The 17151-nt window shown below is 36.0% G+C and overlaps 1 protein-coding gene across 1 annotated transcript in view; it reads left to right on the top strand.

Annotated features, from left to right (window-relative positions):
• SMIM14 (small integral membrane protein 14) overlaps window positions 1-17151 on the top strand; it is a 62448-nt gene that overhangs the window by 27944 nt on the left and 17353 nt on the right. The window contains exon 3 of the mRNA XM_074274572.1: window positions 12294-12342. Within this exon, the coding sequence (XP_074130673.1) occupies window positions 12294-12342 (49 nt within the window). The remainder of the gene's footprint in view (window positions 1-12293; window positions 12343-17151) is intronic.

The following is a 17151-nucleotide window of genomic DNA, read 5'->3' as shown; positions in this document are numbered from 1 at the left end:
CTCAAAGGAAAACATAGGTTGAGCACAAATTTAACTAGATTTCCTGAAAGACATAAAGCAAGAGTTTAAAAATTATGTTAAAAATGTTGTTGTCTATGAAATTAGAGTGCTAGAGAGGGAAAAAAAATGGAAAAGAAATGAGTCACCAAGAAAGAACCAGAAAGGAAACTGACAGCCTGACACAAGAGGGATGAAACCAATCAGCATGTTCCTTAAAACTTGGAATGGACTTTCACTCTTTTTGTTATTGTTCATTTGCATTTTGTTTTTTTATTCATTTTCTTTCCTTTTTGATCTGATCTTTTTGTGCAGCAAGATAATTGTACAAATAAGTTTACATATGTTGGATTTAACACATTTTAATATGTATAACATGTTGGACTACTTGCCATCTAAGGGAGGACGTGGGGGGGAAATTGGAACACAAGGTTATGCAGGGATCACTGTTGAAAAATTATCCATGCATTTATGTTGAAAATAAAAAGCCTTAATAAAAAAAAAAAGATAAGAAAAAAATTAAAATTTAATCAATTATTTAACAGTACTATCCTTAAATATTTAAAGGTTAATTAACTTAAAAAAAAATTGGAATGGACCAAAAAAAGCCAGTGACTACATGAGAAAACAAGGAATATTTTTTTTTAATTAGAGAAAATATTAGGTATCTCATAACCAAAACAACAAACTGATCTGGAAAATAAATCAAGGACATAATTAAAACTCATTAGGCTGTCTGAACACTGTGGTCATACAAAAACCTAGATATCATTGTTTGCTGTTGCCCATTGAAGAAACTAATGACATCATGATGGGTGATATCTTGACTCATTCTTGAATCACAGAATGTAGTCAGCCTCCCTCTCTCTTCCAGAGCCCTCAAAAGTCTGGTGCCAAGAAAAAAAAAGTCAAGCTGACTGATGGCCTGGGGTGCAGTGGCTGGCCATGGTGCCTCTGATGTCTAGCTGAGCTCTGACCTCTCCCCAGTCCCTGCTTCTACCTCCTTCAAGACCATTGGAACAAGTTGTTTTCATCCGCCCATTCAGACACAACATATTTTTTAAATTTTGTTTTTTTAATAGTAGATTTTATTTTTCAAAATATATGCAAAGACAATTTTCAACATTCATCCTTGCAAAATCTCGTGTTCCAAATTTTTCTCCCTCCCTTCCCACTACTGCCCAGACAACAAGTGATCTAATATAGATTAAACATCAGACATAATATTTAAAGAAATTGTACAAGGAAACTGAACATATATCTTAGAACCAGAAGGTAAAGGGGAAGTAGGATTCTACTGGTCCTCTTCAGAAAGAACCCTCAAAATGAAAACTCCCAGGAAAGAAGAATACCAAAATGAGAAGCTTTCTGGTCAAAGAAGAAATACTGCAAAAAGCCTGGAAGAATTCAATCACTGAGAAGCCACAGTCAAGATCACACATAATTTTATAGCCACCACCCTACAAGAGCAGAGGGCTTGGACCATGATATTCCCAAAGACAAAGGAAATGATAAGCTTATAACTAAAAATTACCTGGCAAGACGAAACAGAACTGACAGTGGAGGGGAAATAGATCTTTAATGAACCAGAGACCCTCCAAGATTCCTAATGAAAGGACCAGTACTGCATGGAAACTTTGAGAGTCAACTGCAAGAGTTAAGAAAATCACAAAAGGTAAACATGAACATTAAACAAGGAAAAACTGCTTATATTCTAATATGGAGAGATGACATGTTTCTCCTCTGTCATCAGGGATCATAGAGGGAATCTGATATTAAAAGAAGAATAGAAAGAAAGGAGAGGAGAAATACAATGGGAAGTGAGGAGAAGTTTGGGGAAAATTTTTTCATATCAGCAGAATATAAACAAGCAAGATATAAACATTGGTACAAACAAGGAAGAGATGAGTAAGATTTTGAGTGTACTAAGACTTTTTGGGATATCCTGTATGTTCTCATGGATCCTTCCCCAAACTAGAGGAGGGTGGGAGTCATTCTTATTTCTTCTTTATGGATTAGTTAGCTGAGGCTGAAAGGTGTTAATCCCCCAGTCTTTGGCTGGTGTTCAAGCCATTGATCATCCTGAGATCTCTCTTATTCCAAGTCCAACATTCATACCCACTGTTGCCATCTGGTGGCCTCAATGTAGGGTAAATCATAGATTAAGAAATAGGGAGCCATTTCAGTAAGTTAGGCGTCAAGATGTTGGGAGTGGGGCCTCTTGGTAATGGCAGTCAGAATGGAGGATTGTTTTTTTTTTAATCTCTTTGAATTACTGTATAGTGGAAGGTCATTGTGACAGCTGAAAATAAAAGTAGAGCAGTACCAAATGTTCGCTTGTTTAGTAATGATAATAAATGGAGACCTGACAGAACTTAAGAGAATTAGTTTTCCAAAATCCTGGCTTCTGATACTTACAAAAAACAATTTAAATTCATGCCTTTTTGAATGATTGTAAGTCCTCAATAGACATTGATAAACACATTTAGTGTGTTCCAAAGTTCCATGCTAATCCTGGTGACACAAAGAAAAGCAAAAAATGGTCCTTGGTCTCAAGGAGCTTCCTAACTTAATAGCATCTTTAACAAATTAAAAATTAGTAAATTTAATCCACTCTCGTTATAAAGCCACTTTACTTTCAAGGATCATCCAAGGATAAGTCCACTGATAAATATCATTCAGAAAATAGTCTCCTCTTAATTTTATATTTTTGTGGTTAGTGAAATCTCATAGCTCTGAAATAATAATAGTACTAATAGTGTTGTCCCAGTTTTACAAATAACAGAAACTGAAACTCAAAGAAATTCAAATGAAGTCCTTGGTCACATTCTTAACAAATGCTAAAGATGGAATTCATACTCTAAATCCCTTCTCTAGGGAGACTTTAAGACCAAGATATCTTTATCCTTTTTATACGTCACCCCTTAAGAATCAGGATTGTTATTTTGGTAGAAAGCTAAAGATTCATTGATATTTCCAAACAGTGTCTTTTAGACCCCAGAGTGTTCATTTCCTTAAATATTTCACAATTACATATAAGATTTTCTTAACATTAATTAAAAAAATTTTTTTTGAGTTTCAAATTTTCTTCCTCTCCCCAATCCCACTTTCCTTTAAGAAAGCAAGCAATATGATATTGATTATACATGTGAAATCATGTACTATCTATTTCCATATTAGCCATATCACAAAAATCAAGTAAAAAGAATATTTGGACCAATTTACTCTCCTAAAAGTATATTTGTTAATGGCTTAATTTTTCTACATCCCTCTCCAGTATTTGTCATTTTCCTTTTCTGTCATATTAGCTAATCTGATAGATATGAGGATGTTCTCACATTTCAAAGTTTTACTTATTTGCATTTCTCTAATAATTTAGTGCATTCTTTCGTGTATTGATAGCTTTGATTTCTTCTGAAAATTTATATCCTTTGAACATTTAACAACTAGGTGGACCACTTCTTTTTATAAATTTGATTTAGTTTCTCATATGCTTGAGAAATAAAACCTTTACCAGAGAAAGTTGTTGCAAAACTTCCCCCCCCCTCCCATTTTCTGTTTTCCTTCTAATTTTGGCTACATCAGTTTTGTTTGTGTAAAAACTTTTTAAACCATATAATCAAAATCTATTTTACTTTCTGTGATCCTCTCTTTTTCTTGTTTGGTCATAAATCTTCTCCTTATCTATAGATTTGACTGGAATGTTTTTCCTATACTTTACTTATGACTTCACTCGTTATATCTAAATCATTTTAAACACTTTGACCTTATCTTGGTATACAGTGGAGGATGTTGGTGTATGCTTACTAATCGCCAGGGTCTTCTGTTTTCTCAGCAGTTTTTGTGCAATGATGAATTCTTGCCCCAAATGTTTTGGATTATGTTTGGTTTTATCAAACAGTAGATTACTGTGGTCATTTATCATTGTACCTAATCTCTTCCAGTGATCTACCACTTCATTTCTTATCCACTAATAGATAATTTTGATGACTACTGCTTTGTAGTTGAGCTTGAAATCTGGAATTGCAAGGCTTCCTTCCTTCACATTTTAAATAAATTGGTTTCTTTGATATCCTTGATTTTTTTGTTCTTTCAAACAAATTTTTTTTCTTAGCTCTATAAAATAATTCTTTGGTAGTTTGAATTGCTATTCTTTTTACAGAATTACTCATGAAAGTCTGTTTTGTGCCAGCATCTGCTGGGTCTTTGTGAACCATATTGGAAGAAAACTAGAGTTTAAGTTATTTGAAGAAGCATTCTTATTTTGCTTCTACCTCACTGGAGGGATGAGATATGATCTTTTAATTTTTGCTTTGACATCTATTTCATCCACATTGTGTTGGGATTTTAAAATTTAACACTAAAGGTGATTCCTTCCCCTCTCTCTCCTTTAAAAAAATAACATGTTTCTAAGAGCCAAGGATGAGGTTTGCATAGCTTTGTGCAGCACTATTCACAGGTTTTTGCTCCTTAGTAAGTTATACTATAATGATTATTCTAAATGTTTTTTGCATTTAAAAAGATTCTTGGTTCCATATGAAAGCCAGCTGGAGCAGACACTTAAGTCTGGAAGGGATGATGTTGTTTTCATCTTGTTCACCACAGATATTGAGGGTTACTTTTATCACTATGAAAGGACATTAAAGATTTTTTTTTCTCCTGAGGCATTTGGTGTTAAGTGACTTGCCCAGGGTCACACAGCTAAGTGAGATCACTTTTGAACTCAGGTCCTCCTGACTTGAGGGGTGGTGCTCTATCCACTGTGCCATCTAGCTACCTCTATAAAGATCTTAAAATAATAGTTTTATGCATTTTTTATATTACCCAATAGATTTTTTTTTTCTTCCTATTGATGTAACTCCAATCCTCATCACTTTCCTCAATATTCTGATCAGTTAGCCTAACTGGGCCTATAGCAGAAATAACTTGCAGTAGCACATGACGTGTGCTCCTCTGTCAAAAGAGGAAGATTTTGGATTTTGCTGCTGATTTTCCAAATATAGGTAGCTCTCACTTCACCGATTTTGAAGTAGCTTCCATAGAAATGACTCAAGAGAATCCCTCAAGGAGCCAAAAAGGCACAAAGTACCGAACTGTGATTAGGCACATTAAGGATACCAAGTTCAGTGTCAATATAGGGGGGCTTGTGCATTCAATCCAAGTTGACTCAAAGTTACAGGGCTCAGTCAGTGACTGCAATCCTAACCTATACATAATACTATTCCAAGGACATTACCTTCTAAAGCCAGAAGAAGGTTGTCTTTGTTCAAAAAACCATTTACCCTGTCCCAAATAATTGATTTCTCTTTTTCAGAGTTCACTTTACATCAGGGATGGTTGCGAGTTTGAGCATGGGACTCATTCTTACCTTTAAATGAATGGGTTACAAACTTTTTCATATATGAGTGACAGAAAAGTGGTGAGGATATTAAGCAAAAATGACTTGCTTAAATTATCATTCAGAAGTTTTTCCTTCATAATGAAATTACAGAAGTTCTTTCCTGCAACTAGAAAGAATCTTCAGAGATTCAGTCCTAAATTTGTCGTCAATGATATACTTCAGGGGCTGTGGTGAAGGAAAAGCCCAACTCCTGGACAGTTATGGAAACCTTGGGCAAGACTTTCTGTTCAGTGTTGGTGTGAGGGCTGTTGGATATCATATTCTTAATGTAAGAGATGTACCATCCTCTGATACCTCATTCTCACCATTTCAGGAGTGATTGCATATTAAATAGAGCAAAGATTTGAGTTGTAAATAATTTAGGGATAGGTTTGTATTTTATTCTCCATGACAGTTCAGTAAAATAATTAATTTTCTGACAGCTCCAGAGTCTTATTAGGATATGAGTGAACATTAAAATGTAAATGGTTTAATGTAAAAATAATAATTTTATAAAATAAAGTCTATACTCCTTTTAAAATGTAAATCAGTTATCATATCATTCTGTTTTTATAGCACTTTTAATATTCATCCACTTCCCTTGCTAGTGCCAGCATTTTAGCTTAAGCCCTAATCATCTCTCATTAACTTCCTAATTGTTTTCCTTGCTTCTAGTCTGTTAATTGTGTCTGATAATTTCTGCAGCCAAAGGAGTACTTAGGGGAAATTTCATACCTCTAAATATTTACATGAATAAAATAAAAGAACAGATCAATTAATTGGGCATACAGTTCAAAAAACTAGAAAAGGAAAAAATTAGAAATCCCCAATTAAATATCAAATTAGAAATTTTGAAAAACAAAAGAAAAATAAATAAAACTGAAAGTAAGAAAACTATTGATCTAATAAATAAAATGGTTTTACTTTAAAAAAGAGTAAAATAAATCAATCTCTGATTAAAAAAAGGAAAACCAAATTATCAGTATCAAAATGAAAAGGATAAATTTTACCATCAATGGAGAAGAAATTAAAGCCATAATTAGAAGTTGTTTTGCCCACTGGTATGCCAATGAATCTGATAATCTAAATGAAATGGACCAATATTTACAAAATTGTAAATTGCCCAGATTAACGGAAGAGGAAATAAAATATTTAAATAGACCCATTTTGGAAAAAGAAATTGAACAGGCTATCAGTGAACCCCTTAAGAAAAAATCTCCAGGGCCAGATGGATTTATGAGTGAATTCTAGCAACTATTTAAAGAACAATGAATTCCATTACTATTAAAAAATATTTGGAAAAATAGGCAAAGAGGAGTCCTACCAAATTCTTCTTATGACATAAATGAGATTCTAATACTTAAACCAGGAAGCTAAAACATAGAAAATTACAGATCAATTTCCCTAATGAATTTGATGCAAAAAAAATAAATAAAATATTGGGAAAGAGATCATAGCAATTTATCACCAAGATAATACATTATGACCAGGTAGTATTTACACTAAGAATTCTGGTTCAATATTAGGAAAATTGTCAGCATAATTGACTGTATCAATAACGCAAGTAACAAAATCATGATTTTTCTCAGTAGAAGCAAAAAGAAAAAGCTTTTGATAAAATATATCACCCATTCCTATTAATAACACTAGAGGGCATAGGAATAAGTGGAGTTTTTCCTTTAAATGGTATCCAAAACTAACAGCAAGCAATTTATGTAATGGGGATAAGTTAGAAGCATTCCCTACAAGATCAATGTTAAAAGATTAAAATGTAAAAATGTTAAATGTTAAAAGATTAAAATGTAAAAAAAGATCAGTACTGTACAAAATGTTAACTTTAGCAATAAGAAAAGTAAAAGAAATTGAAGGAATTAGAATAGGCAACAAAATTATCACATTTTGCAGATGATGTGATTGTGTACTTAGAGTATCTTAGAAAATGAACTGAAAAACTACTTTTAAAAATGAACAACTTGAGCACAAGCCCTGAAGTCAGGAAGGACCTGAGTTTAAATCTGGCCTCAGACATTTAACACTTCCTAGCTGTGTGATCCTGGGCAAGTCACTTATCCCCAATTGCTGGAGGGGGGTGGGGGGAAGAACTTTAGTAAAGTTTGCAGGATATAAGATAAAAATCCCATAACTCACCAACATTTCTTATATTTTACCAACAAAATCCAGCAGGAAGAGATACAAAAATTCTATTTAAAATAACTTTAGAAGGGCAATTAGATAGTACAATAAATAGGGCACTTGCCCTGGAGTCAGGAAAATCTGAATTATTTAAATTTGGCCTCAGACAGTGAACACTTATTAGGTGTGTGACCTTGCACAAGTCACTTAATTAAAATTGCCTAGCCAAAAATAAATAAATAAATAAATAAATAAAATAAAATAACTATAGACCATATGAAGTATTTGGGAGTCTAGATGCCAAGACAAACCCAGAAATTAATATGAACACAATTACAAAACGCTTTTCACAGAAGTAAAGTCAGATATAAACAACTGGAAAAATATCAGTTGCTCATGGTAGACCATGCTAATATAATAAAAATAACAAGTCTACCTAAATTGATTTACTTATTTGGTGCAATACCAATCAAACTATCAAAAAGTATTTATAAAGCTAGGGGAAAATGGCATCAAAATTCATCTGGAAAAACAAGAAAGAGGGAAAAAATGTAAAGGAAGGTGGCTTAGCTATGCCAGATCTAAAATTAGATTATGCCATCATTAAAACTATTCAATTAAAACTAAGAAATGGAGTTATGAATCAGTAGAATAAGTTAGGTATACAATGTTAAGTACTATACCAAAGTAATTTAATAATCTACTGTTTGATAAACCCAGTGACTCCAACTTCTAGGATAAGAATTCACAAATTGACAAACATTTTTAGGAAAACTGGAATATAGCATGGCAAAAACTAGGCATAGACCAACAAGGTCATACCTTATTCCAAAATACCCAGTGTGGGTTCGTTATTTAGACATAAAGGGTGATACCATAAGCAAATTAGGAGAGCAAAGGGATAGTTTATCTGTCAAAATCTGTGGCAAAGGGAAGAGTTTATGACCAAACTACAGAGAACTTTATGAAATGCAGAATGGATAATTTTTATTTAATGTAAATTAAATTAAATATAAAAAAGTTTGCACAAAACCAATACAGCCAAGATTAGAAGAAAAGCATAGAGATCTCTCTGATAAAGGCCTAATTTTTCAAATATATAGAGAACTGAGTCTGATTTATAAGGATATGTCATTCCCCAATTGATAAATGGTCAAAGGCTATGAACAGGCAGTTTTCAGGTGAATAAATCAAAGCCATGTCACATGAAAAAAATGTTCTAAGTCACTATTGATTAGAGAAATGCAAATTAAGATAGCTCTGAGGTACCACCTCACACCTAGTGAACTAATATGACAGAAAAGGAAAATGATAAATGTTGGAGAAGATGTAGCAGTATTGGAACACTAATGCATTGTTGGTGGAGTTATAAACTGATCCAACTCTGGTCCAGCAACACCACACTAAATCTGTGCCCTAAAGAGATCATAAAAAAGGGGAAAAGATCCACCCACATGGTCTAAAATATTTGTAGCAGGTTTGTTTTTTTTTTCATGGTGGCCAAGAATTGGAAATTGAGGGGATGCCCATTAGTTGGAGAATGACTGCAAGCTATGGTGTGAATGTAATGGAATACTACTCTGCAGTAAGAAATGATAAAAGTGGAAATTTCAGAAAAACCTAAAAAAAGAGTTGTATGAAGTGATACAAAGTGGAATCAGCAGCGCCAGAAAACATTGTACGGAACATCTGCAACATCGTGTAAGGATCAGCTGTGAATGACTCAACTCTTCTCAGCAACTCGGGTCCTCTGGAAGGAGCTTGCTAGCCAGATAAAGAAGTGATGGACTCTGAATGCAGATCAAAGCATATTCTTTGCTCTCTTGTTTTTTATTTCTCATGATTTTTCCTCTTTTGTTCTGATTCTTCTTTCACAGCACAACTAATGTGGAATTAAAATTAATGTGATTGCACATATATAGTCTCTATCAGATTGATCATTCTTTTGGGGAGTGGGGAGGAAAGGAGAGGAGCAAGAAAACTTTGGAACTCAAAATCTTACAAAAGTGAATATTGAAAACTTTACATGTAATTGGAAAAAATAAAATAATATTATTAAGGGGGAAAAGTTTAAAGTAAAAAAAAATTATAAAATCCCTTATATACCTAATTTAATTGATCCTAACAATGTAATGTTATCAGTATATTAGTCATGATAAATTTAGACCTAGAATAGCTACATGTTGGGGAAACTGAGATGATATAAAAACAAGACAGGAATAAAAATGTATTTTTTGAAGAAGTCCCATGATTTGCCTTTTAAACTATTTAGTGTCAGAGATGGGATTTGAACCCTGACTTACAATGTTACATTATACAGCACCTCCTCTCACAAAATTATAGCCATAAATTCAGAAATCAATTGTTACCAAGTACTTAATAAAACCAGCCATATTATGTGACCTGCACAGTGCTAGGCAATTGGATTAATAATACAGAGAATGAAAGAATCACTCAATTCAAGAAGTTTACAGTTAATGGAGAAGAAACTAAGTAGGAATAAAAACATATTGCATTAACATAAAATTAATAAATGAAGATACATGCAAAGTAGTTAAACACAAGGTCATTTGAGAGAGTACATTAGCAGTTGTGGGGAATAGGAAAAGCCTCTTGCAGAAAATGGATTTTTTAAACTTCATCTTTTTTTAATTAATTTTTTTTTCCTTATTAATATTTTTTTCTCTCATATTTTCTCCCTCCCTGCCAAGGGGGGAAAAAAAGGATCCTTGCATCAGCCCTGTCCAAAAAATGTTTAAGCAGTCCTTGTCATCATTGATTATGGCACAGTAGTATTTCATTACATGCATGTACTGCAGTTTGTTCAGCTCTTCCCTAGTTGATGGGCATCTTCATGTATATTTCTTCACCCCTCCTACAAAAAAGAACTGAAGTGATAATTGTAGAAAGATGTGTAGAAGAATTGCACATGTTTAACATATTTTGGATCACTTACCATCTAAGGCTGAGGGTGGGGGAAGAAGAAAATTTTGGAACACCAGGTTTTACAAGTGTGAATGTTGAAAACGATCTCAGCATATGTTTGAAAATAAAAAGCTTTAAAATTAAAAAAAAGCTGAAATACATATTTTTGTGCATATGGTCCTTTCCTCTTTCTTTCCTCTTTGGAGTAGAGGTCTAATACTGGAATGACTTCTGGTAGTTTTATTACCGTTAGGAAGGGCATAGTTCCAAATTGCTTTCCAGAATGGTTGGTTCAATTAGTGGCTTCCCCAACATTGATTATGCCTGTTTCTCACAGCCCCTGCAGCAGTATTTTCCTTTTAAAATCTTTAATCCAGTGTGTGTGAAATAGAACTTCAAAGTTGCTTTAGTTACCATTTCTCTAATTAGTGATTTGGAGTATTTTTTTTGTTTGTTGATAGTTTATAGATTTCTTTCTTTTGAAACTTGCCTTCCAACCATTTATTTACTGGGGAATCATTCTTCTTATACATTTGATTTAAAATTTTATGTAGCTTTTGTAAAGATTTAATATCCTTCTGCCCCCTACATGCACACTTACTAGTTCCGAATTAGGCCTACTATACAGCTCTTTCAAGGTTTGAAGTATACCTTTGAGGGGTTGGAGATAATTTTTCTATTACCAAGTCCCATTCTAGTGTGTTCTTCTCAACGTTAACCTTCAGTAATTAGAATCCTACCTTAATAGCCAATTAACATCAATTAACTTTTACAAAGTCACATTTATTGCAAAGATAGAGCAAGAAACAGCAGTTACAAAACATTTACCTCCGAACCAAGAAAGTCATAATAATCTCCATCTACCGCTTCAGTGCCTAAGAAGGAATGGCTTTATATTTAAAACATTTGCTACAAAGTACTGAACCCACCATGTTCCTTAGAGATGCGTCATAGCTGATGGAGGAGTCCTTGTTTGGGCTCCCACCAGCCTGGTTTATGTCCCAGGGCCTGGCATACCCTGACACTCCTCAAGTGTACTTCAGCTCTCAGACTGCTGGCTTTCACTATTCTGATCTTTCAAAGGTCACAAGGTTTTGCCCTCCTCCACAAAGTAGGAAGACTGAGCAGGAACAGCGGCTGTGGGCTCATGGACCACTTAGCCATGGCCTTGATGGGGCAGGAAGGACCACCCACCAGTGGTCAGCATCCATCAGGCAGGCCATCTACGGGGGTGCAGAATAGGACCCTTGTGATCACTGTGGCTGGTCGGACCTGCGGGAGGAGCTTGTTGGCCTCTTCCTAGTCCGCACCAAGCATAATGGTGGCACCAGCTCTGGGGATGAGCTCCATGGCCAAGGGCCAGGAAAGACTTTCTCCAGGGACCTCTTTCAAGTCTTTTTGTTTTTTAAAGAGTTGACATTTGAGGAGGAGTTTTGAAATAGGAAAGGGAGAATGCAGAGTACTGTGATGAGGGCTGCACTTCTATTCTTGTGTCAGGTTTATTCAGTGTTTTACTCCTGGCAGCCCCCTGTGAGGGCAGTACAAAGAGATCGCTTTCTTTTTAGAGGGACTAAGCAGGCTGGGAGGGGTGCTGAGACTTAGCCACATCCACACCAAGCACACTCTTGCATTGTTTGTCTCATAAAAGCACAAACTTGGACTGGCATCCTGTAGGAACCGAGAGATCAGTGTATTCCTTACTGGTGTCCCAGTGTTAATACTAACGCAATGGAAATTGTATGCAGCCCACGGTGCCTGGGTAGAAAAAGCCTTTGTCCCTCATAGAATATTCACAGACATTTAAATACCATTTGTAAAATTGGCCACTAACTTGCTTTTCCTCCTCTGTTCGTTTCAGTTGAGGCAGTCCCAATCCTACTGCACAGACACAGAATGCCTTCAGGAATGTGAGTAATCATGCTTGTGGTGGGGGGGAAAAAGAAAGGGGATCAAGTGGGAAAAGCCACAGGGACGAGGGAGAAAGAGGTGACATCCCCTGGTCAGATGCCCAGCAAGAGCCCAGATTGGGGTAAACTTGGCATTCTGGGATGTCTCAGCCTGGAAGAAGCCTGATTTGACACTGGCCTTGTCGATTATTGCCCCATGTGGGCTTTGGAAGAAACTTCTATATTAGATCTGGAGACGGGACATTTGTCTGAATGTGTGATCTGTGTGCATGGGATTAGAACCACGGAGGGAGGACACGTATGGACCACCCTTTGGGGAGGTCTGAATGGGCCTGACTTCATTGGCGGCTGCAGTGAGATGGAGCGGGGCCAGAACTGGACTGAGAATACTAAGTGGAGGAGAGTCATTAGACTTCCTCTCTCAGGCTTGTTGGGAGCAAAGGAGGTCATGTGACAATTTAAAATTAACAGGGTTTTTCTAAAAGCACCCCCTCTTTTTATAGAAAAAGCATCAAGCTCCCATTGCTGCAGGTCTGCAGAGATGCTTATACCATTATTATCTCATAGGAAGAATTGTGTGAGAGGACAGAATCGTTGTCTTTAGGATGACTCAGCAGAAGGCACCACACACAGATTAAACAAAGGCTCCATTCTGTCACCTGCTTTATTTCCTGGGTTGTTTGTGTTCCTTGTAATTCAGAACATCACAAGTCCACAGGTCACATCAAGATAATTTATGTTTTCAGTTACCTTTTCCTTTATCACAGAATTACAAGTGAAGTTGGCATTTGTCTCTTGCAGGGGAGTAGCCACAAACTCTAGGAGAGTTAATGCAGTCTCATTATTAGTAATGACTTTCCAAAGAAAAACTAGATTAGTAAAGGACTTGAGAAGAAGGGGAGAACTCTGAAGCTCTCCACAGATTACTGGTTATTAATGACTTCTCACATTGCCCCATAGCTAACTGATACAACAGAGGGTTTCCAACTGAGAGAAGGAGGAAAAGGGAAAGGTGGATGGTGCTCTGACACAATTAAAGAGGAAAACCCCCTGTGATAAGTGAAAGGTGCAAAGGGAAAAAGTAGGCAGCCAGGTGGCATAGTGGATTGAACACCAGCCCTGGAATGAGGAAAACCTGAATTCAAATCCAGCCTCAGACACTTGGCAGTAATAGTGTGACCCTGGACAAGTCATTAAACCCTAACTGTCTTGTGAAAAACCCAATTCCCCAAAATTTCCTGTGGAAACATCTAATGAGTCCTGTGGTTCTGGGGTGGTCTCAGAGCAGCTCTTCTCTCTCTGTCTGTCTCTTTTATTTTATTTTATTTTTTGATTAATTTTATAATTATAACTTTTTTTTTGACAGTACATATGCATAGGTAATTTTTTTATTTTTTATTTTTTTACAACATTATCCCTTGTACTCCCTTCTGTTCTGAATTTTTCCCCTCCTTCCCTCCACCCCCTCCCCTAGATGGCAGGCATTCCCATACATATTAAATATCTTATAGTATAAGCTTGGTACAATATAAATGTGCAGAACCGAATTTTGTTGTTGTTGCAAAGGAAGAATTGTATTCGGAAGGTAAAAATAATCTGGGAAGAAAAACAAAAAACAAACAAAAAAATGCTCACAGTTTACACTCATTTCCCAGTGTTCCTTTTCTGGGTGTAGCTGATTCTGTCCATCATTGATCAATTGGAATTGGATTAGCTCTTCTCTATGTTGAAGATATCCACTTCCATCAGAATACATCCTCATACAGTATCATTGTTGAAGTGTATAATGATCTCCTAGTTCTGCTCGTTTCACTCAGCATCAGTTGATGTAAGTGTCTCCAAGCCTCGCGGTATTCCTCCTGTTGGTCATTTCTTATAGAACAATAATATTCAATAACATTCATATACCAGAATTTACCCAACCATTCTCCAATTGATGGACATCCATTCATCTTCCAGCTTCTAGCCACTATGAAAAGGGCTGCCACAAACATTTTGGCACATACAGGTCCCTTTCCCTTCTTTAGGATTTCCTTGGGATATAAGCCCAGTAGTAGCACTGCTGGGTCAAAGGGTATGCACAGTTTGATAACTTTTTGGGCATAATTCCAGATTGCTCTCCAGAATGGCTGGATTCTTTCACAACTCCACCAACAATGTATCAGTGTCCCAGTTTTCCCACATCCCCTCCAACATTCATCATTATTTGTTCCTGTCATCTTAGCCAATCTGACAGGTGTGTAGTGGTATCTCAGAGTTGTCTTAATTTGCATTTCTCTGATAAATAGTGATTTGGAATTTCTATCTCTTTTAGATAATATTTCATTTTTCCAAATTCATGCAAATATACTTTTCAGCATTCACCTTTGCAAAACTTTGTTATAAAATTTTCTCCATTTCCCCTAGTCACCCTCCCCAAGATAGCAAGCGATCCAATATAAGTTAAACATGTGCAATTTCCATATTCATCATGCTGCACAAGAAAAATAATATCATACTGTAACACATTTAACAAGTATGGAATTTCCTGTCATCTAGGGGAGGGAGTAGAGGGAGGGAGGGGAAAATTTGGAAAAGTGAATACAAGGTATAATGTAAAAAAAAAAAAATTACCCATGCATATGTACTGTCAAAAAAAATTGTAATTATAAAATGAATTTTAAAAATCATATCAAAAGGGAAAAAAATGATAAAGAAAAACAAAACAAATAAGTGACAAGAAGAAAAAGTTGAAAATGCTATGCTGTGATCCACGTTCAGTCCCCATAGTCCTCTCTCTCTGGGTACAGATGCTCTCTTCATCACAAGACCATTGGAACTGGCCTGAATCATCTCATTGTTCGAAGGAGCCACGTCCATCAGAATTGATCATCATATAATCTTGTTATTGCCATGTACAATCTTCTGGTTCTACTCACTTCACTTAGCATCCATTCATGTAAGTCTCTCCAGGCCTTTCTGAAATCATCCTTCTGGTCATTTCTTACAGAACAATAATATTCCATAACATTCATATACCATAACTTATTCAGCCACTCCCCACCTGATGGGCATCCATTCAATTTCCAGTTCTTTGCCACTACAAAAAGGAGGACAGTTCTTCTCTAGCTCAAGTCATTTGCAGAAATTCCTTCTAAAAATTTCCTACAAATTTGATTTTAAACAAAGTTAAATTTACTAATTACAATTAAATTTGCTAATAGCCAGGGGATGACAATTAGCTTAACCTTATGTTTCTTACTAGAAGATTGAATTTGGAACCTTTTAGACCAGGGATTTCCAATTTTAGATTGGCTAGTTGTCATGTTGAACTACACAGAGAGTTCAGATGCAAACAGAAAATTAGAACCAAATTTTTATTCATTTTTCCCATTAATAGAAGGAGACTTGTTAAGGGACAGGTCAATTCTCTGAGAGCCTCCACAGCTGTGGATCATAACATCAGAAGGGGTTGCAGGGCAGCCTTTGCTAACACAGATATTGTTTGTGGACTGGGAATGAGATAAATTGGAGGCAGAGGGAAGAGGAGAGGAGTCAGACAATGCAATGGCCAGTTAGTCAGATCACAGAACAACAACTGCCTCCCACAAGAGGAGATCCATTCTGGGTTGGATCTCCAGCAGCCATTGTCAGGTGGCTCCCATGTATTCCAACAACTCTCCCGTGTATTCCAACATATGGTGCCCGAACGTGGGGCAGAAGATAAAAATTACATTAAGAACCAGAGCTGTTCGTGAGAAGGATCCTTCCAGAGTTAAGGAAGAAGAGCCCTGGTAAGATTTTCAGTTGAGGTAATTAAGTGGGCCAATACATTAATAGGCCGAGCCAGAAGAGTGATGAGAGATTTAAATGCCTGTTCTGACTACAATCCTCTTCTCCGTTTGAAAGTTTGCCTCCATGATATTTCACAAGATCAACACCTGCTATAACCATCCAAAAGTGATAGTGCTGTTTGCATTTCTCAGTGTGTGGACCATGCTGTGGGGAAAAATAACAGCAAAAACCAAAAAATGGGGACTTATTAAGGGACAGGTCAATTCTCCCAGAGCCTCCACAGCTGTGGATCCTAACATCAGAAGGGGTTGCATGGCAGCCTTTGCTGACACAAGAGTTGCGAACTAGGAATGAGATAAATTGAAGGCAGAGGGAAGAGGAGAGAAGGCAGACAATGCAATGGCCTCTCAGAGAGATCAGAGAATAGCAACTGCCTCTCAGTCTCCTTGTTTCATCCCCTCACAAGAGGAGATCTATTCTGTGTTGGATCTCCAGCAGCCACTGTCCAGTGGCTCCCGTGTATTCCAACAGCTCTTCCATGAATTCCAACAGAGACTCCTTTACAGAATTAATAACAGAACACTTTTATAAGAAGATGGACTCTACTACAAGAATTAATTCATTTAAAAGTTGCCAGATTAACTAGTTATAACAAAAGGTTCTGGGTGAGATACATAAGTACATTAAGTGATCATTTTTAAAATAAGGCATATCAAGTAACATATGTTTTCATTTCCAAATTCTAGCCTTGTTCAGATGAATAAGTCCTAGCAAAAGTGGATATCTTTTGAAGGCATTTACAAGATAAACCCACAAGCCATTCTTCTTATCAGACTCTGTTCTTAATTCCTTTAGAACCAGATTTTGGCTTAAATCAATTCCAGATTTATAATCTTTAACAGTCACATTTTAACTTGTAGAACCCAGTATGTTTTAAAAGAAAAAGATTATTATTCATAAAAATTCATATTCTTTCTCTCTCTCTCTCTCTCTCTCTCTCTCTCTCTCTCTCTCTCTCTCTCTCTCTCTCTGTCT

The sequence above is a fragment of the Sminthopsis crassicaudata genome, chromosome 6 (assembly GCF_048593235.1).
Source record: "Sminthopsis crassicaudata isolate SCR6 chromosome 6, ASM4859323v1, whole genome shotgun sequence".
In the NCBI taxonomy this organism is placed as follows: Eukaryota; Metazoa; Chordata; class Mammalia; order Dasyuromorphia; family Dasyuridae; genus Sminthopsis; species Sminthopsis crassicaudata.
This window is presented reverse-complemented; position numbering and strand designations above follow the sequence as displayed.